General features: G+C 37.7%; 2 protein-coding genes, 1 long non-coding RNA gene and 3 other non-coding genes across 6 annotated transcripts; 1 reads left to right on the forward strand and 5 right to left on the reverse strand.

Moving 5' to 3' along the window:
- The first annotated feature begins 1,807 nt into the window (after positions 1 to 1,807).
- chtf18 (CTF18, chromosome transmission fidelity factor 18 homolog (S. cerevisiae)) lies at positions 1,808 to 16,340 on the forward strand. Its single transcript, XM_055157757.1, has 22 exons — positions 1,808 to 2,039; positions 2,172 to 2,264; positions 2,359 to 2,485; positions 2,571 to 2,760; positions 2,831 to 2,923; positions 3,000 to 3,052; positions 3,511 to 3,652; positions 3,742 to 3,963; positions 4,029 to 4,126; positions 4,343 to 4,466; positions 4,535 to 4,662; positions 5,330 to 5,423; positions 5,597 to 5,695; positions 5,774 to 5,904; positions 6,251 to 6,365; positions 6,564 to 6,788; positions 7,893 to 8,042; positions 8,115 to 8,245; positions 12,766 to 12,910; positions 13,360 to 13,461; positions 14,227 to 14,290; positions 16,069 to 16,340. The coding sequence occupies exons 1-22, from the start codon at positions 1,949 to 1,951 to the stop codon at positions 16,188 to 16,190; spliced, it is 2,739 nt and encodes a 912-aa protein (XP_055013732.1). The 5' UTR covers positions 1,808 to 1,948; the 3' UTR covers positions 16,191 to 16,340.
- LOC110167594 (guanine nucleotide-binding protein G(I)/G(S)/G(O) subunit gamma-13-like) lies at positions 16,277 to 21,260 on the reverse strand. The gene is made up of 3 exons (XM_020932958.2): positions 21,029 to 21,260; positions 18,544 to 18,645; positions 16,277 to 16,629 (listed from the first exon to the last, which is right to left on the reverse strand). The coding sequence occupies exons 2-3, from the start codon at positions 18,639 to 18,641 to the stop codon at positions 16,524 to 16,526; spliced, it is 204 nt and encodes a 67-aa protein (XP_020788617.1). The 5' UTR covers positions 18,642 to 18,645; positions 21,029 to 21,260; the 3' UTR covers positions 16,277 to 16,523.
- Positions 21,261 to 21,812: 552 nt separating this feature from the next.
- Positions 21,813 to 23,751, reverse strand: LOC110167615 (uncharacterized). The gene is made up of 5 exons (XR_002318985.2): positions 22,833 to 23,751; positions 22,675 to 22,742; positions 22,364 to 22,446; positions 22,123 to 22,174; positions 21,813 to 21,936 (listed from the first exon to the last, which is right to left on the reverse strand). It is a non-coding gene; the product is annotated as an uncharacterized LOC110167615 (long non-coding RNA).
- LOC129410491 (small nucleolar RNA SNORD60) lies at positions 22,003 to 22,086 on the reverse strand. Its single transcript, XR_008632890.1, has one exon. It is a non-coding gene; the product is annotated as a small nucleolar RNA SNORD60 (small nucleolar RNA).
- On the reverse strand, positions 22,241 to 22,328 carry LOC129410489 (small nucleolar RNA SNORD60). Its single transcript, XR_008632888.1, has one exon. It is a non-coding gene; the product is annotated as a small nucleolar RNA SNORD60 (small nucleolar RNA).
- LOC129410490 (small nucleolar RNA SNORD60) lies at positions 22,551 to 22,637 on the reverse strand. The gene has a single exon (XR_008632889.1). It is a non-coding gene; the product is annotated as a small nucleolar RNA SNORD60 (small nucleolar RNA).
- Positions 23,752 to 26,025: the final 2,274 nt, after the last annotated feature.

A 26,025-nucleotide genomic window follows, 5' to 3' on the forward strand; every position in this document is an offset into this window, starting at 1 on the left:
AAAAATACCTGGAGTTGTTTTTTGTTTCATTCACACATAACACACAAACCTTGCATATTTAGCCTGAGTTCATCCCTCAAACAGAAAACACTCTGCTCTACCTTATGATGGCATGTATTAATACAGGAAGTGCTTTTGTGTTTTTAAACTCCACAGCCCTTCACTAAAATCATTTGGTTGATTTCAGACCTGGAATTGCCAGTCTAAACAGAACAAAAGACAAATGTTAGCTGTTAAATTGCTGTTACCCCACAAGGCTCTATATGTTATGCCTCAAAGGGATGGAGAGACAGCATAAGTGACAAGTTTATCACAGAAAATGGTGCACTTATGTCATGCTTGCTCCCGGGGGAAGTAGTTTTAACACATCAAGTGTTTAATGTCTGGGAATCTGTTCAAGCTGAGCTAAAGCTTCCAGGATTTATTTGTGGGAAGAAACATCTACATCCTGTCAACCTTCAGACTTCGAGCCCTGAAACAGTAGAGTATTATTGGAGTTGTTAGGCAGAAATAAACATTATTACAAAGCACTATACCTGTAATGTGTACTTATACGAACAGGGAAAATTATGTGTCATACCTTGACAAAATTGTAAGAACATGTTGTACTCTAACTAATGTATCTAAATATGTTGTAACTACTCAGAAATGAATAGGCTATGTAACTGATTAAAAATATGGTCACGCTTCAGCCTTCCCATTTTCATTAGCTTTAAGACAGGATCCTGCTAGAGTGCTTACATTACAGCATCAGCTTCACAGCATTGACCTCTGATTAGGCTGCTGGAAATGGTGAAGTTTCAATGAGACCAGCTGATTGAGACAGAGTTGGTTTTCATATGGCGCCGGGTCTAGACCAAACTAGACCTTTGCGCCCCTGTAGACTTGGACCTCTTGCTTCAGTTGTTTTAGCTTACAGTTCCATCTGCAAATGAGAGAACATGATCATGTGAGGAAACCTGACAAGAGAATATAACCATAATTCAAACTTATAGTACCTTGTCACCACTGTTGAAGCTCTAATACAGTTACTCAGTGTCAGAGCTGCGTCTTCACCTTTTTTTCTTGATTACGCTGTCATAGCTTGGCAGGCTTAGTATTATGGCAGACATAACAGAAGCAACACTTGCCAAGTCCAGCTGTGCTATTACAATTCCCTTCTGTCACTTCTGACAGTCTTTATACTGTGCACTACTGGTGCAGACTACAGGAGACTGACAGAATGAGACACTATTTTTCAATGGCTAGTGCAGTTTACTTTAACCTTTATTTAAACTTTTTAACTGTTATTATGATTATTTTATAATGACTTAAAATGGTAAATTCTACATATTGGACATAGTAATTTGCAATCTAACTAACGTCTAGGGCAGTAAATAGAACATATACAATAATATAAATTGTATAGGTCTATAATAAATATGTAACAAAGACACTTTTACCTGATTTAATGGCCATAAAGTTGTAAAAAAGTTGTAAAATGTGACTAAATTAATATACTTATAAAGAACAAGCTGGTGTTAAATGACTAACATCTAGCGCCTACTAGTGGTGACATATCTTCATTACATAAATATTTTCGGCATTTTACAATATAAATTTTAATTCATTACCTTCAAATTGTGCGTTTGGTCAAGTTATGTACATTTCTAATTAATAATTAATTGCAAAACTAGCGAACTTAAATTATAAAAATAAGAAATAAGTCGATTTTAATAGATCTATGGTCGAGTCTCGCGCTCTACGGCAAAACGATAAAAGTTCTGAACAACCAATCACAGAAGCGACACGCGCGTTACCCGGAAGTAGTACTTTCACAACAAAAAATTACCGGGAAAGTTCCACAGAGGGAAGGTGTAGTGGTCAGGGCTCAAAAACTGTAGATTTAGGTAGATTTTTATTCAAATTTTTCCTCGAATGCCTATGTAATTCTTTTGTTTTAGACATAATGGATGAATACGACGAGATGTTCGGGATTGAAGATGACTTTGAGGCGCAGTTCGCGGATGAGCTGGAAGTCATGGCGGAGATGGATGAGGGTAAACAAACTGTGTGTTAGTTAAAAGAGTTGCCATTTATGATCTATTATTGTGTCCTATGAAAAATATAAACATTTCTTTGATAACTAAATACATTGTTTACTTTTTGTGTCTCTAAATTGAACAAATTAGAGGAGACTTCCAACAAGGTTAAACAGAAGCCAAAGCAAGTGCGTGGAAGTGTCAGTTCAGATATTGCTCACCTGCTTGATGATGTGCCAGTCAGTAAGTAAAAACATTCTAGTTCATGTTTTCTATGTTCTCTCTTCTATGTGGTATCTTATGTGAGTCTCATCATAATTAAATGTATTGCTTCTAGCTCCAAAAGCAAAGCGCCAAAAGCAAGACACTGTGGTCAAGAAACTGTTTGATACAACACATACTGATGACATCACACCTCCATCATCTCCAGAGCAGTACACAACCTCCAGCTCCTCCAGTTTCAGGTACTGGTTATGGCAATGAGAGAAGTTATTATTGTTCATATAATTCTAGAGAAAGTTCTGTAAACAAGTTTTCTTTGTACTTTAGACCAACAGCTTCTTCGTTGGACATCAGTGGATTTGCTTGTATCCCGGAGACTCCCATTCGCCCTGTGGTCCCTACACAAGCTTCATCCAATGTCCTGAAGAGACCGCCTTTAGAGGGGGACTATGTCTCTGTCACAGACACTGTAGGTACTAGAGTTTACCTCCGGCAAAAAGAGGAAGCAGAGGAAAAAGTGAGTTAAAAATATTAACATGATGCATATTTGTTTTGATATTACTTAGACATGTATTCGTGTCTTTCAGGTAGAAGAGCCCAGAATGGTGCCTGATGCCTTTGGGTCTTTGGGGCTGCTGGCAGTACCTATCCGCGAGCTCAGAGAACAGGAAGCAGAAAAGGTATAAACGTTTTTTTTTTTTTTCCAGAAACCACAATTTGTCCCACTAAACATCTGTTTCTTTTTAAAACATGCAGCGTCATCAGCAAATAGTGGCAGAATCCCAGCGCCTTACAGAACTGCTGACCAGGTAGGTGCTCATACAGTGTTACTGAACCGATAATCATCTATCACCATGTCATAAGGACAAAAATTAAAATGTTAACAATACTAGCTAAATTTAATACTAATCTTAAAAATTAAAAACATGTATCATTTATCTGGCTGCAAATGGCAAATGGGTTATTTTAAAATTGACATCCTGCTTTTGCATCCAGTTGATTTGTCCTCTTATCACCCACCTTGACTATGAATCTGGTTTGCAATGCGGAATCAGTTTGCCCAGGGCAACTGTAGCTACAAATAACGAAAGCAATGTAACGTAATCCAACTTGAGTGTCCAAAACCCAAAAAGTTCTTTCATTATTATAATATTTCATATGGTAAACACAGACTCAATGTGTTACTGCCAATAAGTTAAAAACAGAATTTAAAAAAAATACATTAAATAATAATAATAAATACATCTTGAATATTCTTATTATGCAGTAATGTGAATGAGGTGAATGACATGTTCTTGGAGCAAGAGGACAAAGAAAATCAAGAGCCAGAGAATTCTGAAGAGGTGTGTTCTCGACTGTGGGTGGACAGATTTTCTCCACGGCACTACACTGAACTCCTCAGTGACGATGTAAGAGAACAAACAGACTTTGGGATAATCCTATTGAAAACGTGGTTTTGTAACATCCTGCTAACATTAGTCCTGTGGCTTTGATGCAGTTCACAAACCGCTGCCTGCTCAAATGGCTCAAATCCTGGGACACTGTTGTATTTGGAAAAGAGAGAAAAGCTCGCCCAGTCCGCTTCCAACAGTCTTCCAACCAGATCTCATTCAAACCCAATCAACCCAACCAGAACGCAAACCGCTTTAAATCCAAAGTGGAAATGACTGAGGAGCTGCTGGAGGCCGAGCTGGACCAGTACAAAAGACCCAAGTTTAAGGTAGACTCTGTGAACTGAAAATGTTGTTTGATTCTCTGACCTAAATATGTGGTTTGTTGTTATAGGTGGCCTTGTTATCAGGTCCTCCAGGTTTAGGCAAGACAACACTTGCACATGTTATTGCGAAGCATGCTGGGTACAATGTGGTGGAAATAAATGCCAGGTAATTGTTATAGCATTTAAAAAATAATTATATTTAATTGGCACTGCACACCATGATAACTAAAATTGATTTAAAAAACACAAATGCTAAGACTTCAGTATGTCAAAAAAAATTTCCTATAAGACAAATTATAAAAAGAATTATATTATAATTTTATTTAGTTCCCGCAGGTGCAAATATTTATGTCTTATAATAGTAATGGTTATGTTTCTTTAGTGATGACCGTAGTGCAGAGGTCTTCCAGAAGCGCATAGACACAGCTACTCAGATGAAGTCTGTGTTAGGAGCCAACGAGAGGCCCAACTGTCTCATTATTGATGAGATCGACGGGGCACCAGCTGTAAGTTCACACAAAACCATTAAGACATTGTTGAGAAAATGAGTAGTAATGTGTGTGATTGTGTGCAGGCTGCCATCAACATCCTGTTGGCCACCATAAACAGGAAGGATGCACATGGAGAAGGAGAGACGGGAAAGAAGAAGAAAAAGAAAGAATCCATACTTCTGAGGCCCATCATTTGCATCTGTAATGACCTGTAAGAAAAAAACATAATGCTGTTCTCGCTTAAAGTGCATATGACAGGTTACTTACCTACTTATTTCGCTAAAACATAGTTGACATCATTATATATACAAATATGTGATTCAACATAAGTGGAATTATGTAGCTAAGAAAAAAAAAAGTTAAATTACTCTACATATTACTCTAAGTATTTTTTTTTTTATATTTTATATTGAAATCCTCAAAGTAGCCACCCTTTGTTTGGTTGACAGTGCCACAGACCCTTGGCCTTCTCTCAATGAGGTTCATGATCAAGTTACCTTAGATGTATCTTGTCAGGGTCAAGGAAAGCCAATTGCCTTAAAGCAAAAGGCTATTTGAAAAATCTAAAACAAGTTGAGTTATTTTAGTCTACCGCATTACTTGTATGTTCATTCATAGTTTTGATGCCTTCAGTAAAAATCTACAGTTTAAATAATCATCGAAATTAAAAAAAACAAAAACAAAAATTATCTAAAATTTTAACTGGTAGCCTATAGAACTCACTACTACCTGTATTTTCCAACCTTTTGTTTTCTACTTTTCTTCACAAACTGCCACTTGACTAGAAAAATATTAATCTGTCAAATGCACTTTAAATATTCATTGATTAATAAAATTTTTGGAGGAAATAATATTTCATAACTTATTTTGTTTTGTAGCTATGTTCCAGCTCTCAGACCTCTTAGGCAGCAGGCTTTCCTCCTGACTTTCCCTCAGACACAGCCCTCACGTTTGACCCAAAGATTAGCAGAGGTAGGTGTTGTAGCGGTTCTTCTGTGAGATTAATATTGATTTTAATACAGCCATAAAAACTGTCTGTATTGATATCACTTCCCTGTGTATGCCAATGTATGCAGTAGTTTACGGTCCGTCTTCCATTGACCAGTTTTTGCTAACTACACTCACACGGCTTTTTTCTTTTACAGATTGCAGTGCGACAGGGTATGAAGGCAGACACTGGAACTCTGATGTCTCTGTGTGAGAAGACTGACAATGACATCAGGTCATGTATTAATACTCTTCAGGTGAGTTACAACCTGGTGGCAAATGTAACTTTCCACTATTTGTTTGTAATGATTCTTTGTCCCTGTGTTTCCCTTTAGTTCCTCTTTGGCCGTGGACACAAACAGCTGGACTCCAGAACGATCCAGAGCATTTCAGTGGGACAGAAGGACCAGAACAAGGGACTATTTCATCTATGGCAGGAGACATTCCAGCTTCCACGAGTAAAACGGTACTTTGTCTACTCTCAACAGGAGTTATAGAAACTTCACTGTCCTACTTGTTATTAGGGGTGTCAATTATTATGCATTAAAATACAATTAAAGCCAACAGGCTGCAAAAGTCAGGTCAATAAATAGAAAATTAAGCAATTGTTTCATACAATGTCAAAGTCTCTAATTAACTAATTATTTTATTAATATAATTATTAATTTAAAAAATAGTCACTGTAGGGTACCAATAATAAAAATCAAACCTATTATGGCATTTAAAAATTGTTTTGTTGACTTTCTATCTTTGTGCTTTGTTTAACACTGTGCATTGCATTTTGGTTGTAACATGTATTATATTATGTGCAGAAAACGCATTGGAGAGGGTTTTGAGGAGACCCCAGGATCAGGAGGAGGTGCACAGAGGTTTCAGCACATTTTGCATTTGGCCTCCTCTAGCGGAGAATATGACAAAGCTGCACAGGTAAGTAACATACTTAATGTGAATACAGTAATCATGTTTGGCAACGTCATCTCCTGAACAAATGTTGACACATGGTTCAATATGTAAACCAATATTTTTTAAAAATTGACTGGATTCATTCCTAACATTTAATATACACTGTCCTAATTCAAATAAATTAATGAAATACATAAAAAGTATCTTGTGTTTGTCCATCAGGGGCTGTATGATAATTACCTGGCGATGCGAGTGCGAGACCCTAACCTCCACAATGTGTGCGAGGCCCTGGAGTGGCTCTCCTTCTCCGACAGGCTCAACCAGGTCATTCTGCACGGACAAAACTTCTCGCTCATGAGATACCTGCCCTTCCTGTCTGTCACCTTCCACTTCCTGTTTGCCCACAATCATGTGCCGCGCCTCAGCTATCCACACAGCCAACACGAGGTACATAAGGAACGTTTAAGGATCCTGTATAATATAAAATTGACTTGTGTTGACTTGTGATGTCATCAGTTGGAAATATTAAAGTTAACAGCTATTTTTTGCATTACTCTACAATATACTAGATTGAATAACCTTAAGTCGTTGCCTTTTCAAAAAATATTTTAGTTCAGTTTAAATTGTCATAGAAAGTCTCCAATATCTTCTGGTGCACGGAGGTGTGAAGGCGTTTCCATAAAGCTAAAACAATAGATGTAACTTTAAAGTTAGACCATTTCAAAGATGAAAATTATTCACATGATTGTAGTAAAGGCAAATGTTTAAAAGCACAGTGCAGCTCTTCCTGTATTACCACTCAATGACAACATAAGATAGAAGAGAGTGTTTTCACTTTTGGAGTAGAGCACAGCCTAAATATGCAGGGTTTGCATGTTAAACTTGTGAATGAAATAAAAACACAACTCCAGGTATGCTTTTGATGAGGAAACAACATTATAACATACAGTATATTTGAAAATGTGCGTAGTATAGGCCATTTAATGTGATACAACAAATCACAAAATCCTAATAATGTTAGTGGCAATGAATACAGTAGGTTTGTTGATGTGATGATGTTTTGCTGTAGGAAGTTCATGAATCAGCCATGAAGTTATAAATGATGATGTTTTGTGGATTTCCAATCTGCATGTCCTATTTTAAAATATCTGAACAAACTTAGAAAGCTGATCTAAAAATATAAGTGTTGTTGTAGTTTATCATTAAGTTTAAAGCATTTTTATAAATTATTATTGTGCTTTACAAAATTGACAAGCTTATAATTGAGTTACATTATTCAGTGACCCCAGACCTAGTGGTGATAATGAACTATTATAGTCACAGCTGCCCTGGGGAAGACTGACAGAAGCAGGGCATCCAATCTTTGCTATCAGGCCCTCCAGCCACCATCAATCAGTCATAAAGGGGACATGCGTGTGGTGTCTTGCCTAAAGACACAACAATAGTACACACTGAACTCTAGCAATAAAGCAAAACCAGAACAGAACATATTTGTCGTGGTAAAATAAAACATTGTCCAAAATGACTAATCATATTTCTGGTTTGTCCTAGGCAATGTCTCGTCTCCTTGGCAGTAAGAATGCTTTGTGTACGATGCTCTCTGAAATCCCACCATGCATCAGGACGAGGATCAGTCAGCTCAATCTTACACTGGATATTCTTTCTTTACTGCTTGAGATCATCTGCCCCAAACTGCGACCGGTATGGCAAAAACAAGGTACGAAAAACAACACTGTGTATTTCTAACTTATATTTTATTCATTTTGAATGCAGGTGAATCCACAGTTGTTCAGCAGCAGAGAGAAGGAGCAGCTGAAGGAGCTCATTGACACCATGCTGGCCTACAACCTCTCATACAGACAGGACAGAACACCGGAGGGACAGTACACATACGTCCTGGAGCCGTGAGTAGTTTGTCTTTCATTTCTCTATTCCAGCTGCCACAGGTGAATACTGTCATTGTGTCCTTGGGCAAGAGACTTAGACATGGCTGAATGGTTCTTTGATGTAAAGGGCTTTGAGTTGCCTTGAGGATGGAAACGCACTATACATAAAATTTAACCATTTACCGCATATACTAATAAAATAATGACTCTACAAAGTTTAAAGGTTTCATCTTGAACTAAACAGTAAATACAATTTAAGACTATAAAACTTCAATACATCTACACATTTTTTCAGTAGTCAGTGTTTTTCTTTTTGTTATTCATATTTTGTTTCAGTTGTATATAATCACAAATAAAACAAAGAAAAAAATTAACACAGTGAGGACAACAATTTAAACCTAACAAGGCAATCATCAAAAAAAGCAGGCCTAATTGCTGGTATAAATGTCAACCATTTCTGCAAATATTCTTCAAAAACATGCACTTATAATTTCTGTTTAAAGGTTAGTCTTTCCAGTGTGAAGATCTTCTGTATTATGTCAATCCATCATTTATAGTGGGAATTTCCGTTTTAAGATACTTTCGCGATATGAACTTTTTTACCGCAACCAGTTATACTTTCATCAAATATGATTCAGTCAATATAATTTTAGTATGTGTTTGATAATATTTTCTTGGCTCTCTATCCAGTGACCTGTTTTGAAGGTCATTGCTCTGGTCTGTGTAGTGGTTCTGTACATGTAGGCTTAGAGCGTAATCCCCTTAACACCTGGTTTGTGACGTAGCAGACAAATAAGACAGACAGTGGGGTACAGGTAACTCCTCCACTAAACATGGACAACTGAAACAAGAAACCAACGCTAAACGTCTGAGGAACCTACCAATGCAAAGTGGATTTCTTATTTTTGGATCAAACTTTCGGACAGAACCATGCTCTCCATGCGTGGACGAGCTGAAGACGAGGAGCCCCTCATCCAAAACGAAGGCTCTTTCCTGCAGGCTCGCTGTGATGAGGTCCTGTTCACGACCGACTGGTGCCTTCCCCTGGTCGTAGCTCTGGTGCTGCTTGCGCTGGTCTACACCTTCCTCTACCTGCCATCACGGGCTCACCTCAATGCCACCGATTAAAAGAACATTCAGCTTGAATTTCTCATAGCAAAGTACTTTTTTCATTTTGTTGTGGGAACTTGGAATGTAAGTAAAGAGTAAAAGTTTTTTTCACAAAGCGGGGTGATGACACAAAATAATAACAATATACATATATTCCTCATAGATTTTTTCATTTCGTTTTGTTAATCATTAATATTTAAAATGAATAGTACCATTTCTTCCTCAAGTCTGAACTCTGCTCCAAACTGCATGTTTTTATAGAATTGGCTTTCAATGAAAAAGACTGAACTCAAGCTGAACATTGACTATTAGAATTAACTCCATTAAAATTCATTTAAATGTACATCCCTAATTTCTATATACTATGAAATATAATATATATTAATATATGTTGGCATATAGCTTTTTTCCCTATGGGTCTTGCTCATGCTACAATAGTAGTTTTAGTAAATATTCACATCCAGGAGCTTCAAAACTAAAATATTTTATTATAAACATAACATCTGGAAGATAACTATTGTACTGGAGTCCCCTTTTTCAGGGACTTCTTTTCTAGGGCTTAGCAATTACACAAAATCAAGTTGAAATCAAATAGTTGCAATTAGAAGATAAAGGTTGAGATAAAACTCAACAGAGAACTAAATGTGATTGCTCCACTCCACCTGCTAACCCTCTAGATTAGACCTCTATAGAAATACAATCCCCGTTGAGCGTAATTCTTCATCTGTCATCTCTCAAGGTTTAATGCTTCTAAATACTTTTAAAAATGTTGTTGCCATATCTTCAGATCTTTTGGTGCACATGACACCAGTGGGTCATAAGTGGTGGTTTAGACCCTATACACTTGTCATCAGTCAGCAAAAGGACTTAATTCAACTGGTGCATAGCTCTCTAATCATCTCTGGTGTTGAGAGTTTTTCCTCCCACAGTTCTCCCACAGTGGCAGTTGCTTTCTAATCCATGATACTGTACACCCTGTGCAGTGAAAGCATTGTACCTCGGAGCCAGAGTATGATGAGTTACTGATAGAGCTCAGTGCTAAGAGGATTAAGGTTTCAAACAATGACACATTCCAGCTTTCATTCACGTGAGATTTAACCCCAGGAGTAAGCACCGGTGTTGTCTGTTTTCAAATAATATTCACTGTGTCTATTTTTAGATTTTAAGATGCCCTATAGGACTGCATGTTGTCCTGAGACATTTGCTCTAATTGAATCTCTGATCAATATTGAAACTGTGGCTGTATCGGGTTATTTGGGGCCAAGGCCTTTTAAGCCTCTGGGTCAGTACTGAGCTGTGGAGTTCAGTCCAACTTAATGCTGGTTCTTCTGATAGTGAAAGTGTTATACAGCGGTGCTTATCATGAAGAATGCATATTATAATATGTTGGAACTATAAATGTTTGATGCCCATGCTATAGATTGCAAATGTTGTACTAGAGTTTTCAAAAGTATCTAAACTAGATACTAGGGGTGGGCGATATCTCGATATTTTTAATATATCGAGATTTTTTAAAACTCGATATGAATTCTGATATAATGCTTATATTCAATTTTGATTTCGCCTCTTCGCTTGTTTACCTTCTCTCTCGTCGCCTCCGCGCGCCCCCGCCTCCCTGATTTTGTTCGCTCGTGTCTCCTTCACTCCTCACTACCACCGTGAACGCCGAAAGTTGGTGCCAGTGAAAAGCTTCTAGCGCCACGAAACTTTTCCACCATTTACAGACAAAACCATCAGTAGCACATCCTCATATTCCACCGAGTCGCGTCCTTTAGTCCAAAAGAAGTTGAACCGCAAGAGCGGCACGTGGAGTGCGCTGTTTATGCAAATTAGCCATGCGCTTTTTAAGTTTCGTTTCTGCAAAACGTAAACAAGTCTGCGCAAAGCTGCAAAAAAATAAATAAATAAATAATGATAATAATAATTAACACTATAAAGTCAAACGGCTGATGTGGCTCTTGAGTCGTTATGCTATATATATTGTAAAGTTTAGTAATGTAAATTCTATTTATGCATTAGATTTTAATTAATAATCTGTTGCAGTGTAACTTGGAAACGTTGGGTTTGATCTGCAGTGGATTGTGGGAAACCTCAGAGCTCCTTACTGCTGGATAGGAACATGGATCTATTAAAATAAGGAACATCCTGAGCTTCTTCTGTTAAGAGTTCATGGTTATGGTTATCGTCTGGATAACAGAGTTAATGCAAAGATGAGCTTGTGTTGAGTTGTTTTATTTATGATTGAAACAAAGCAAATATGTTTTATTTCTTTTATTTGACAGTTAAATTATTATTTATGTAATTAGGGTTTTTTGTAATCTTAAATGTTCCTGTATGAACTGCCGACCTCTTACACTTTTATTTAAAAAAAAAAGGATCTTGTGGAATTTGGCATATTTGTTTTTGCAGTTTTCCGTTTTAGGGGGTTATTTTTTCCTGTACAGATATCGAGATATATATCTTATATCGAGATATAGCAAAATATATCGAGATATATATATATATATTTTTTTTTCCATTAAAGTTTATTGGAGACAAAAGGAACAATATATATCATACATTGACACAGCATTTCAATTATAGTCCTTTCTCCTTTTTTTTTTAAAGTAAATAAAGTCATTGTATTTACATTAGAGAATTTATCAAGAGATATATTTTTTGATCCATATCGCCCAGCCCTACTAGATACTCATGTGAGCAAGTATCAGTACTGAAGTCACAATCACAGGACAGAAATGAACCTTTCGTTAGTAGCTTTAGAATGATCATGAGTTGTATCAAAACAAGTTTAAAACCACATAGGCTAGTATACGCACATGGACCACTCTAGAACATATCTGTTTAATCTGTCAGTCATCCAGGTAGACCGGATGGTAATATAAAAGAAAGTACTATGATTTAATGTTAAAATCATTGTATATTGTCTAATTAAAGAGTGTTTTTAATATGATTAGGTATCTGAATTTATATGGCATATTGAGTATTGCCTAGTCTCAAAATCTTAGTATTGTGACACTTCTACTTCTACTATACTTGTATTTGTTAAACTTCATATCTAGCTTCAATATTTAGTTTTTATCAGTTAATCTGAGTAGCTTTTTTGACAACACTACATTAAGCAAAAGGAAAAGTAGCCTCTTTCACTGACAATCTCTAATGTGCCCATGTTAAATAGAGTGCATCCTGTATTGTGACTACATACGGGGCAGCAAGATCAGATTTCTGATTCTACCAGACATGCTGAAAAATGCCCCCATGTTAAAGAGCATGAAAAACAAAAACCAGGGATCTGGAGCTGGAAGAGGCAAAGCAGCTATTCTAAAAGCACAGGTGGCTGCACGTGGTCGAGGCCGTGGAGGAATCAGCAGAGGCAACATTTTCAAAAGAGGAGATAAACCACTCTGGATGTTCTTTCCTTTGTTATATAGACGTGTGGAGGACGTGGTGAAGTTCCCCGGCCTGCCTCCCCGTCGACAGCTCACGTACCAGGCCAAGCAGACAGTGAGTAGGGAGATGGAGCAGGAGAAGATGAGGAGAGCTGAGCAGCTGCTGCAGAGGAGGAACCCAGCACTGGTGAGAGTCTGAATTTACTACTACTTCCATTTTGAGTTATTGTGTATATCTGTCCCTATTCAAATAAACAATAAAATAAATAAATTATATAGTTTGAGTATTATTTCCAGAGAAAACGCTATGTGAAATGAATAGAGTATATATACTGTATATTTAGTACCGTTTACATTGCATGGTGTAAGGAGCATTTATTGTGATAAGAATAATCTGTCATTATATAAATACATTATTTCCTAGCGTCTTTTTCTGCAGTAGTTGTTTTTGCATGAACTTCCGTGCAGGTGTAGTCTCGTGAGTGCAGTTTGGGTCAGATACATTGACATATGTAATAGTTTTGAGAGCTTTTGCCACACCTCTTTATTTAACTAACTGATGAGCAGGACATTTCTTTAGAAGCAGCAACAAACAAGCTACAGCCCTAAAATGTATGCATGTTTTTTTGTTTACAGAAAGAGGATGAAAAGGAGAAAAAAACTGAAACTCCCCAAACAACAAAGAATCATCAGCAGAGACTGGAAAACATCGTCAAACAGACCACAGTGGAGACCAGGGTAAGATACTAACTACTACATTCAACAACTCAATAGCAGTATAATGGCATACATGTTTTAATTGATTTGCTATAAAAATGTACTTTCCGTTTATTCTTGGTGAATGGTGATTGAGGGAAATATTTGAGAAATGTTATCTGTGTATATTCGTAGCAGTTTGTTGTTTGTGTACTGAGCTAAATTAATGAGTACTGTAAAAACAGTCAGGATAGTACTTTGTTCAGGCCTGTACCTGATTGTATTTTATTCATGACAACATAAATGCTCTTTACATCATATATTAACAAAGTAAATTGTAAATTATAATCTATTCATTTTACATACTATTTTAGCATCCAATTAAGCACGTTGTTACTATAATTCATGTTTCTGAGAATCATGGGAAACAACTTTCTGACACTATCCCAGACACTTGGTTCTTGGCAATGGTAAATTTTCAAGAGTTACCAAATTACAAGTTGTACATGGCTTTATAATACATGAAATAACATGTAGTAGTAATATTTTCCCTCTAGATGGAGCCACAGAGGAAAAGCTCTTCCAGTTGCTGATTGACAGGTGTCTAAAATGTAGAACATGAAGAACAGTGAAGGTCCTCCAGAGAGGCAAATGAGGACAATGACGCTCCAGGCCGCAAACCAGGCTAATCACTATGTGCTTTTGTGAATTTGTCCGACTTTCTTTGGAACTAACCTGATTTTAGGGAGGGTTTGAGAACAGTCTGTTTGTTTTTAAATGTCTAATATCTGTTTTTTTGTCCTACAGCCAGAGGTGGACTTCTTTGGTCGAGCAGTGGGCCCCAAACTGGAGAAAAAGAAGTCGGACTCGGGTAGGATGGATTTGACTGATTTTAAAAGGGAAAATACTGATCATCTTTGCTGAAATACATGACATTCCTAAAAACCCGATACAACATCATTGACAACAATTGCAGCATTCCAACATTCTATAGGCGTGTAGGGTTTTATTGACATGGGAGCATTGCTGTTAACCTGCAGATTATATGGAAAAGTTGAAATATTGTTGTCACTAATATAAATGATGCATTTGAACATTTGAAGTAGAAATAGTCTGTAATTCTATTAAAATAATCTGCAGTATGTCCATGGCATCATCATGTTTGGTTCGTTTGGGCCTTTTCACCTTGGCTTTTGTGATTGGTCATCCAGTTTCTCAAGCCCAAGAGTAGGAGTTTTTTGTGATCTTGTGAACTTGCGTATATTACGGGAATTCATCTTTCTGTGCAAGGTATATTTTTACTGAAATTAATAACTGAAACAGGAATCATTGTTTCTGCCCTGTCACATCACACAGTCTTTTATTTTGGTATAACTAAAATGCATCAAAATATAATTAGCTCCATTAAGGATTTAATCTTGTGTTCTCTGTTGTATATAGTGACACACAGAACATACATACACATGTATGCTCATTCACACTCATTCACATTCATAGTGCTGACACTGCTGATGGAGCAGGGAGCCATGCACTCAGGGGCCACGCGCTGTACAGGAGACCAGCACTCTGTGTTATGTACCAACACTGAGCTAAAGGACAAGTTAATCTCCCAATGTACACACTACCACCTGCTGACTCTCTACCCCTGACAGATACCTGTTGGTTTTCTCATTAGATATTAAAAGCTTTTTCATAAGTAATGAAAGGCTTGCAGTTAGCTGTAAATGCACAATATTTGTATTATGCCAGATTGACTTGAATGTTCTTGAATATTCTACAGTTTTGCATATCTCTCCCGCTCACAATACTACCAGTGCACTAATCCATGGAGCTTCCTCATGTTTGCAGTTGACCAAACTATCTCAAACTCAAACTTTACGGGTTAAGTGGACATTGTGTTTAGCTTGTTACAAACTGCTTTCTTTTTAACTGAGTCAGTGAAGCAGTCTTCTCTGCTCCAAAAACCAAAGCAAAGGTGCTGAAAGTATTTTTTAAAAGTCTGAGAATAAACGCAAAAGGCAATATATGAGGTTTATAAAAGACTGTGATGGGCTGATTGACATGGTTGGTTAGGGGCCTCTGAATAGGTGCTTACTTGATGCAACTACTTGAAGAAAATATTAAACATTGAAAAATCATGAACGTCTATAACCTCACCCTTCACAACCCTTTAAAATGTTATGTTATAATATAGTATATATTATGTGTTATAATATTTCATCATCAAAAACAGACCTGGAGTTGTGTTTTGTTTCATTCACACATGTGTAACTCACAAATTCTGCATATTTAGACTGAGTTCTTCTCTCAAACAGAAAACACTCAGTCACACCTTGTGATGTCATGTGGTACAGGTACATAATGGAAGTGCTCCACTATGATTTTAAACTCCATACTCCTTTACTGAAATCATTTACATAATTTGAGCCCTGCAGTTGTCAATCTCAGTATGTACAAAGTAGCTCTTAATTTGAAAATCTCTACATGACATCACCAGGTGGAAACAGTTTTTGAACTTTGGAGATGCAAAACACAATCCAGGTATGTGGCTTAACATAGCTTAAAGTTTACAAGAATCAGTTTTGTGTAATATAGGACCTTTAAAGTTTATTTTGCTAATGTTCAGTACAATTGATTTCCTTTTACTAGGAGAGAAGAGTGTGGTGGAGGCCATGGGAACCGCCGTGGGAAACAGCGATGTGTGGTTCCGATTCAACGAAGGCATGTCCAACGCGGTCAGGAGAAATGTCTACATTCGGGAACTACTCTAACCACCTCCCCTCCCTCAGTACTATTACTACTACTACTACCAAATGTATTTTATTTTTGTACAAACATACCAATTCATGTATACCAGTTAAATTCAAAACAGTCTTTATTATGATAGACAGTGTAAAGAACCAATAAAAACGTGACCAGTTCTCCGCAGTCCTTCACACCAGTCCCCCTAAAAGCTACTCAGTGCTGCAGGACATCCACACATAAATAAAAGCATTCACAGTCTAATAAATAAATAGCTGAAAAGATAATCCTAATGTTTTTCCTTTTTAGTGCATGATTGTATAGTTCCTATTGTGCATATGTGCGCGGTGTTTGGTGCTCCATCAGAGGATCACACATTTGCCCTTCTCCACCCATGGGTTGGCTCGCATCAGCTCCGGGTTCAAGAAGGGGTCCTCACACACGCAACCTTCAATCCACTTCACCAGCCTGGGGGACAAAAAGAGGAAAATGTGAATTAAAAAAGAGTTGTAATTCATTACATATAGCAACACACAGAGTTGGGTACTATTCAGTTACATTTACTTGAGTAACTTTTTAATTTAATTGAATTTTTATAGTAATTTTCTAGCAGCATACTTTTACTACTACTTGAGTAATATTTTTATTGACTAGCAGTACTCTTGAGAAAATATTTTGGCTACTCTTCCTGTGAGCTTTGTTGACGATATGAAATGATCTGAACGATTGTGTTTCTTGCACTGATATGATTTATTTGGTCTATTTTTTGTGTCTATCCTTTGAAAACACCAGATTTTGTGCATTATTTAATGTTTTGCCCTTCAAATTACATACATACATACATACATGTATTAACTTTAAATTATAAATCGGAAGACACATTCAAACAGTTACGCTTGAAGTTACTCTTATTTGAGTAGTAGATTTCCCAAATAGTTTTTACTCTTACTTGAGTAATTTCATGGACCACTACTTTGTACTTTTTACTTAATTATACTTAAACTAATACAATTTTTAATTTTAGTGCATGTTCAAGAACAGGAGATGGAAATTAGGGCTGCACGCTATGAGAAACAGATACATAATATTTAATAATTATGTGTTGTATTGCAATGCAAATTATTGTGATGTTTTAATCTACTTTTTGGCACAGTAAATTCAGTAAGATTAAAACAAAAAGAAAATCAGGTTTACTTGTAGATTTGGCAAAGTACAGCTGATTGGGCCTTAGCTTGAGCTTGATATGTGTATAAATTTAACAAATTCAAATTGATAAAATAATAACAATAATTATATCAAAACAGTTTATTGTGGTTTAATAAAAGCTTGAGAATGTCCACACAAATATTCACAAAGAATTTAATTCACAATACAGCTAAAAAATGTAAGGGGAAACCAGGCTACCTTGGTTAGCCATAGCTAGTTCCCTGAACAGGTGCAGGATCATCCCTTACTCCATTGTACTCATCTAAAAGATACTATACCAGTAAAATGTATCACTTGCATCTTTAACTTCTAGTCACTTTTTGGCCCTACTATTTAGACAAAAAGAACAGTATTGCAGTTATCATATTTTTGCAATTTTGTGTTCATGTTTTGTGCAAGATTTTAATCTTAGTCAGGACCTTTTTAAGAGGACATTTTGGCACATCTCATGGTTTTCTAAAATATGGTTATCAAGATCATAAAAATACACTGGTGAGTTTTAAATTCCAGATGGGGGAGGGAATCATGTTTTCCTATTGATTAAATTATACTTTGCCATGAAATATCTAAAAGGTTGGACCTGGTTGAACAAAGTTGAACCTGACAATTTCTATGACTTACTAGACCCAAGAACTCACTATATTACAACAAAAATCTGCATTTTAACTAAATCTATTTCTGTCTATTAAAAATGATTGGCCTATATATACAGTAGAATGTTGTGATGATATGCAAAATTACAATATCAGCTAATTGGACGGCACTGATTAAACTAAAACTGTTAAAAGAGGTGAATGACAGATATTTTCATAGATGTTAAATTAATAGTTCTGCACTTTTTTGTATAATTTTACATTGTACACACGTCTACAATACTTCAACCTGAATCTCATGAATTATACAGTACATATAAAGGCACAAATACATTTTATGAAGGACCAAATTATCACAAACACTGAGAATTTTGCCGCTCGGATCAAATCATTAAGCAGTGGTTTGTTCAGTGTGCCAATAATACTCAATAGTCAATCTTGGTGTAGCAGTTTTCAGGTGAAGGAGCTGAGACTGGACGATTATTCTCCACTTTGTTAACGCCACAAACCCTGTACTGACCGGTTCAAATCAATGCACCATCTCTGCCAAATGTCTGAGTGTGTATTGATTTGTTGTACTCACTCTGTGACGGTTACAGAACACTTCTCTCGGGTGATGGCCCGCTGATACTGAAGGCTCTCCACTTCTCTCCTCATCTGTGGCACGTCCATCTCCTCCATGATGCTAAACCCCAAACACACAAAGGATCAGTATTTGAGCTGACTTAATTGTGCGTTCATGTAATTTTGTAGAACTTCCATCATTTTGGATTGTTTTTTTATTTTTCGTGTTTTTTTTTAAATCATTTACAGCATTACAGAACAAAAACAAAACATAGACCACGACTACATGGGTCATGACAGGAAGGGTCCGAGCTGAAACCAAACCAAAACGTACCAAACGCATGAACAAGTTTACGTTCACAACTCCACTCACTGTACATATAAGAGACAAAATATAAATTAAAATAAACAAAACTCAATGCACAATTCAATAACTCCAGAGCTCCATATTTTCCAAAACACAACACCCTATACTCTTTTAAAAAGGCTTCTACTGTGTTGGACTGTTTAAAATCATCACTCCAATAGTTCCACAAACCAAACCCTCTACCAGAAACACAATCACTTTCTTCCTAGTTCTTTTTTTTTAAGATGCCAGTTTAGATTTGCTTTTTTTTTTTTTTTTACTGTGTATTATATTACAAAACGACTAATATGACTGACACCTGACTTGAGTTGTGTTTCGTTTCATTCAACCATTTGAGTAATGCTTTATTATTAGTCTGTATCCAAAGCTCAAAATGCTCTGTTCCACATTGCGATGTCATCCTTTGCTACCTTTGGCTATCTTTAAAATTTTGTTTGGTAGAAATAAGCAATTTCCAGGGCTGAAATTACCTAAATGATTTCAGTGAAAGTGTATGGAGTTTAAAACCACAATGGAGCACTTCCTATATTACCACATGACATCACAAAGTGGGACAGAGTGTTTTTAGTTTGAGAGAAGAACTCAGCCTAAATGCATGTTTTTGATGGGGAAGCAACATTATAACAGATCTGAAAATAGCATAATATGGGCCACATGTGAATGAAACAAAACACAACTCCTGTGATGAGGAAACAACATTATAACATGGATCAATATGGGCCTTTTAACCTGCACTCTAGTGTAAGGGGCAAAGGATGTCCAGGCCTTTTCGCAATTCACTTATTGAAACATGAGGGCCACAGTTCTTACCAGTCAATACACTGAGTGAGTCAGATGAGTGCATTCAGCTCGACAGCACCCAAACACCTTTGAATAAGGCTTAAGAACATTATTATTATTGTATTACTATTCAATGTTTGTTAGTGAAGTTTTGATTGTATAAGCACTTAAGCTACTGCCAATGATCATTTGGGACAATTCAACAGAAGCTTGAGGGCCAACAAAAATCTGTGTGAGGGCCGCATTTGATTGGACAACCCTGCTCCAGTTGCTATGGTTCCACTGCAAGCTAAATTAGAGGGCTATTTTTGTCACTGCTCTTTGCCGGGATTCCTGTTTTTAAATAACCTAGCAGACGTACGTTTGAATAATATCACCTACACTGAATTTTAGGAGAGACATTTAGTGGTGCATGCATTTATATTTATGTGCAGGGCTATAAATAATGGATGAACTTTTTTTCCAGTTCACTTACAAGAAGTATTACTATATTGACATGTGCTCTAGGCCTGATCTGTGCACCTTCTACAATGCAAATGAGGTCACGACTGCCTGCAGTTTCAAATGTAGTTTACATTTTGCAAGGCAAAACAGGGGCTTGTTTTTCCCCTTAAAAAGATGATTGTTGTAGTAAATATATTTCTATGAATTTAATCACTGCTTTTTATGTTTTTTTTCCCCTCAGTATACCAAATCTAGAAGCTAAATCCATACAGATTGACTGCTTTGTTGTTCGTAAGGTGACAGATAGCAATTAATTGAAATTACGGCATTTTAATTAGCCGCTTTAGAAGACTGTAAGAATTCATTGATAGGAATGTAGGCCTACACATCCAGAGTTTTGCACGTACCATAGGGTGTATTAGGCCTACTTCATATTCTCCATCTTCCCAGTGTGCCTTAATAGAACTGCCCCGCCCTGATCCATCAAAAGCACATTAGTGTGGAGTATCTAGCTCCCCACTGGAGTCTCACTAGCACGCACGGAGCACTCCAGCCCTGCGTACTGGAAGCACCCCTCCCCCGCACCGGAGCAGCCTCTCATCGCTCTAATGGCTCTAAGTAGGTCGGCTGCCTGCATCCCTCCTCCACCACCATCCTCCACTATCCAGCATCCATTCTCCGGTCCAGCTGCGCCCAGATGTTCCTTCAAAATCATCTTAAACCTCCTCCTTACGCCCCACTCCTGTGCTCAACATTAAAAAGGCTATGATCAAGCTAACACTCCGGGTTATGCGTTTATATCCGGTATTTTTAGATCATTTTCGTGAGTACAAATTGTAAACAAGATGCTATTTCTGGCAACACATTCAAAATCGAGAAGTAAAAGCTTCATAAAGGTAATAATCTGTCTTACCGTAGAAGCTAAGGGTAAAGCGGGGTGCTGTGAGTCGCTAGCCGGTGGTACGCAGCTGGTCTGGTGCGTTTGGAGCGAGGAGCGGCGCAGTGGTTCCCCCGCGGATGAAGTCACGAAGTCGGCTACCGTCAGTGGTGGATGTCCGGCGGCAGGGCACTCCCCTCTGCTGGCGACAGGAGGCGGAGACACGCGGGCAGGCTGCTGCTTTGACTGACAAAACGGCCGTGGTGGATCATTCACCTGTGCGTAAAATGTGCGCACGGAGAGAAAGGCACGCAAATAAGGACGGCTCCGCAGGGAAAACAGCTAATTTCCCTGTCAGATGAGGAGGGCGCGTCCGTGAAGACTGAATACATGATTAGTGCACTATTGTAGTCCGTCTAATTGTGACAAAGTAGAAGGGGTTGTGTAGAACTGTTGCCAGCCTCAATTTATTCTTTGCAGAGTGGGACATTTTAAGTGAAATATTTTCTTTTCAATATATATCTTTATATATATATATTCTAAATACACAAGTGAAACTATAGGTTAGGCATAAAGGCTGATGAAGTTGCTTTGTAGCACAACAGGGGGTTGTGGAAAATATATACAGAAGTCTGCTTGAAAAAAAAAAAAAATTTGTAAGGTAGCCACACAAAAATAATTCTATAACACATCTTACATGGAAAAATGTAGGCCAAGCATTCATAAAGTTTTAGAAAATTTGATAAATAAGTTTTCTTTCAATGCCCTTGTGTATACAACATTTGCAGGATGGACAGTATTGACAACATAGAAGACAACCTTTCTTTAAAAGTTTTTATTTTATTAAAAACTTTCAGTCTTTGGCAGAGCATTTCCTAGTTCCAACTCCACAATGCTCTTTTCATTAACCCAGTAAGGTCGGTGTCAGCATCCTTTGTGCAAACCTAAAAACAAACCACATATTAGACCAGCACATAATGCAAGTGAAAACACTGAAAACATTTGCTTTGAATTCTCAGAAACAGGGTAGAATCAGGAGCCTGTAAAGCTCTCATATGAGGTGTCAGAAATATGTAAGTGTTTCATCACTGGATGTGCTCAAAATAGATAGTAATCATACTGTATCTTACCTTTATACTTAAACCCTACAGGGTTGTTTTTGCTCCACTTCCAAAGAAAAACCTACAATAAGATATACATTTTAAAACATGTGCAATGGCAAGAACAAAACAGAATTCTGATTTCTAAAAGCCTCAGAACTAAAGCAGTGGAATCAAAAGCTGTGAGCAGCTTTCATACGAGGTGTCAGAAAATTAAAAGAATGTCATCACTGGCTAATACGATTGACAGATAACAATTTAGGAGACTCACCAGCGACCCCTCTTGGAAATTAGTTGGAAGTATCTGCTTCTCTGTCAGTTCACACGATGGTCAATGCTCCCTTGCTCCCTCAACTGTTGGGAAAAATAAATTATTAAACTATATTCACAAAGAACACATACCAGGATTTAAAAAAATAACTAAAAATCCAGTCTATAAAAATGGCTCCCTAAACCATGTGCCTCAGTCTTCTTGATTAGAATCATGAGCTGTTTTTAGCTCTCATATGAGGTGTCAGAAAATATCTAGTTTTTCATCATAGGCAAAAAGTAGAACCCAAAAAATACATTCAAATATCTTACCTTTTATTTCCAGCAAGGAGACTCCATGTGTTCTGGATTATGGACTTCCCTTCACGCGGAACCTAGTGCTAAAGAAAAAACATTTAGTCAAAAATCATGAATAATAATATTACATTTACTCAGAATCCTGATAATCATTAAGGAGTAGAGAGATATACCTTCATGGTTCATACAGCCACGTGTTGCACTCAGCTGTCCTCGTGTTCTCCTCACCATTGCCTGTCCATGTTGTAGCTCATCTATTTTCTAAAACGGTTTTTGTTGCATAAATCTTGATAAACTCTTCACAGCCAAAGTTTACCACCTGCATCTGCAGCATTTCGCCAATATTTCCTCCGATCATGTTGGAACAGCAGTGTTTCAGTGTTGTTTCCGCGGTTGGCAGATTGAAAAGACAAGAGAATGAATTTAGTGCTGCTAAAAGCGCTAATGGATGCTAACGTCTCCAAGTTTGCTGCCAACTGAACTGCTAAGACATTAAGGAGTGCAAAAATAGGGTAAACCTCGTTGAAAAAGAATTCCCACTGCTGGTGAAAGAAAATAAAGATCTCAAAAAACGAGTCACAGAGCTCGAGAGATACAAGGCCTGCAAGAAAAGGACGACGACAACACACGTGAAGAGCTCATCCACGTCCTGTGAGAGCCAGCGCCTCAAAGGCCGCGTCCATCTCTACTATTGCTGATAGTATAATTGTTATCACCATGACGACATCTGGAGGACGACTATAAAACAAACCAGCATCCGCTTCAAGCAAGACTACTGCAAAGTGAAGAGAGAAGCCCGGGCAGCAACATGGCCTGAAATAGAGCGAGCACGAGCAGCGGGGAGAAGCATGTCGAGGCGCTGTGAGCGGAGCGCGTGCGCGTACGGGGTTTGAAGCCCACTTCATGCGTCCCGCAAATCGAGACCGTGTTCCGCATTATCAGTGCTTGCTCAAAAAAATCTATCTTCCCGAGCCCCAGGCAGCCAAACGAACATTATCTGCAGTGTTTCCCACAGAACACTGGTTAGGCAAGGCGGTGCTGCCGAGGGGGTAGGGTGCGCGGGGCGGAGATTCTGTGCGCCGACTGTACTTTTGTGAGGATTCACGTGGTTTGGAGGCACGTAGTCAAAGCGCCTTAACTGTAAAGTGCTGCGTTAAACACTGACTTCATTCACAGTTCACGTAAACGTGTCCCAAAGTCATTTAAAGTGAATAGATTGCAATGGAAAATAAATACAATTAAATAGCTTCAATGCTAAAATTCACTAAACCGAAAAAGGAACCTCTTATCTCAATCGTGACGAGCCAAATCCCAGCACTTGAAAAAAGAATCATATACAATTGGCCAAGTCCTTTTGTCCTGGCATATTTTACTAGTGACTTTAGACCTGCTTCGTTCCAATTCAAAATTGTCTTTCTTTATAGCATTCCAGTATTGAGGGAAAAAAAACACATCTCTGAAGTGCTGACAAAACTTACAACAGCTACGGCTACATCGTATTTTGGCCACAAGAGGGCGCCGTCTGCCATCTCAAAAGCCTGTGCCAGTCTCCATTCGTGTAACAGGCCGCATTCTTCATGAATCCAAAGCATCACGATGTTTAGGCCACAGTAGCGCCGCAAATTCATCTGAAGCCTGCCACACCCTGACCAAAAAGCTCCAAAAATACCTGCTTTATCCAACAGAAGCACAATTTCTTTGTGTTTCCTTGAAAAAAAAAACAATGTCTACAAATATCTGCCGTATTCTTTTTAACAACTGTAGAGATAAGGATTCATTTATCCTTTTTTCTAAAACATTTGAAGCTCAAGATGTGCAGAGCTGGCAGAAAAATATGTCAAAGAGTTTTTGACCAAAAAGCATTGATCTTGTGCGGTGGCAGTTCAAGGTCAGCGCCCCTCCCACGCTACGTGTGTTTCTACCTGTGTTTCTACCTGTGTCCTCCCTCCCGCTGTCTAACGTGAGGATTGTGGGGTGGGTGATTGTGCCACAGTAGGGCCGCTCATTTGGCTTTTTGGCCGCGGGCCTGAGTGACACAGCTAAGCGCACCCCGCTACTCTAAATCTCTCAAACACTTTTCATGTGTTTGCATTTGCACACGCAGCTGATATATCCATATCCATGACCATATATATATCATATCCATGACCAGAGACCAACAAATCTGTGGAGAGGCGAGCCCCCTCAGTAATGCACGTTTTTCAAGGTATTTTTGAGTAATATTTACAACTGTAATGAAATAAATGCTACAGATTTGAATCTAATCCAGGTGTCGCCCAGAGGCTTGGTGTAGTTATGACATCGCTCGATGGTGTATTTATGCAGGTTGATGTAAACAAAGACTTTTTTGAAAGCAATGCTCTGCACACGATGTTACAGTATTCTGGAAAACGGATGAAGGGAAATATTCTTTTCTCAACATACCCAGCTATGTGTAAATATAGCCTGAAAATCTAGAAAATGGTTTGAATTCTGTCAGGATCCCATTACTCACCTGCAGTCCATTGGTATTCAACCTTCAACCTCTCCAGTACAAAGAACTGGCACAAGCATCTGTACGCTGCCAGAACGTCAGTTTATTCTCAGAGGTATGTACTGTTTGGCCCAGGTTGTGTCTGTAGTTTTTTCTTAATAACTCAGTAACTTAGTTTTTGCATGTTTTCTTCAGACCCTGTTTTGGACATTACCTGTATTGGAATACCACCCCAGCCACCGACCCAGCTCCCAGCAGTTTGCTTTTTTATTTTGCAACAAATAAAACCTGTACATTTTGAGTTTCATTGTCTGTATCATTTGATACCCCAGTTGCTACAACAAATTCAGATTTTTTTTTAACTATATACACTCACTACAAAAAAACAAAAACTATATCTAAATAAGTTAAAAAGGCTTACATTAAGAACATATGACTTTATTTGAGTACGTTCAACTTGACAAGTAAAATGATCGACCAATGGAACGAGTGTGTTTTTCTTAATTTAAGCAACATTCGATTTTGTTTCATAAGTTCAAAGAGTTGTTATTTTTCTTATTGGTGTAAGAAAGATGTGTTTTCATTTTCAACTACAAAAAGTCCTGTCTCATTGGTATATAATGTCAGCCTGATTCATCAGACGGTTTCACTTCGTAGAAACCATCTGACCTGGCAGCATTAGGATTTCTTTGCTCGACAGTAGGCGGGTACTTTTTTTGTTTAACCAGTCCCTGCTATTTGGTCGTGATGTATGTAATGCGTCACTAACAGGGCTAACTGATATATATTAAGCTTTTCCCAAATCCCATATAGGAAGAAGGGCAATAACGTCTTTTTCCTTGATAAAATTCACCAAACATTCTCTTTGTTCCGGCTTTAAAACCTCAATCTCG

This window comes from Boleophthalmus pectinirostris, unplaced genomic scaffold (assembly GCF_026225935.1).
Source record: "Boleophthalmus pectinirostris isolate CB_2022bp ecotype Guang Dong unplaced genomic scaffold, ASM2622593v1 HiC_scaffold_22, whole genome shotgun sequence".
Lineage (NCBI taxonomy): Eukaryota > Metazoa > Chordata > Actinopteri > Gobiiformes > Gobiidae > Boleophthalmus > Boleophthalmus pectinirostris.

Excerpts from the sequence above, each read along its gene's own strand:
- chtf18 (XM_055157757.1), top strand. The coding sequence starts at position 1,949 with ATGGATGAATACGACGAGATGTTCGGGATTGAAGATGACTTTGAGGCG. Across the intron at positions 2,265-2,358 it reads GCTTGATGATGTGCCAGTCA|CTCCAAAAGCAAAGCGCCAA; the intron begins GTAAGTAAAAAC and ends TATTGCTTCTAG. Across the intron at positions 14,291-16,068 it reads GAAAAAGAAGTCGGACTCGG|GAGAGAAGAGTGTGGTGGAG; the intron begins GTAGGATGGATT and ends TCCTTTTACTAG.
- LOC110167594 (XM_020932958.2), bottom strand. The coding sequence starts at position 18,641 with ATGGAGGAGATGGACGTGCCACAGATGAGGAGAGAAGTGGAGAGCCTT. Across the intron at positions 16,630-18,543 it reads TGTTCTGTAACCGTCACAGA|GCTGGTGAAGTGGATTGAAG; the intron begins GTGAGTACAACA and ends TTTGTCCCCCAG.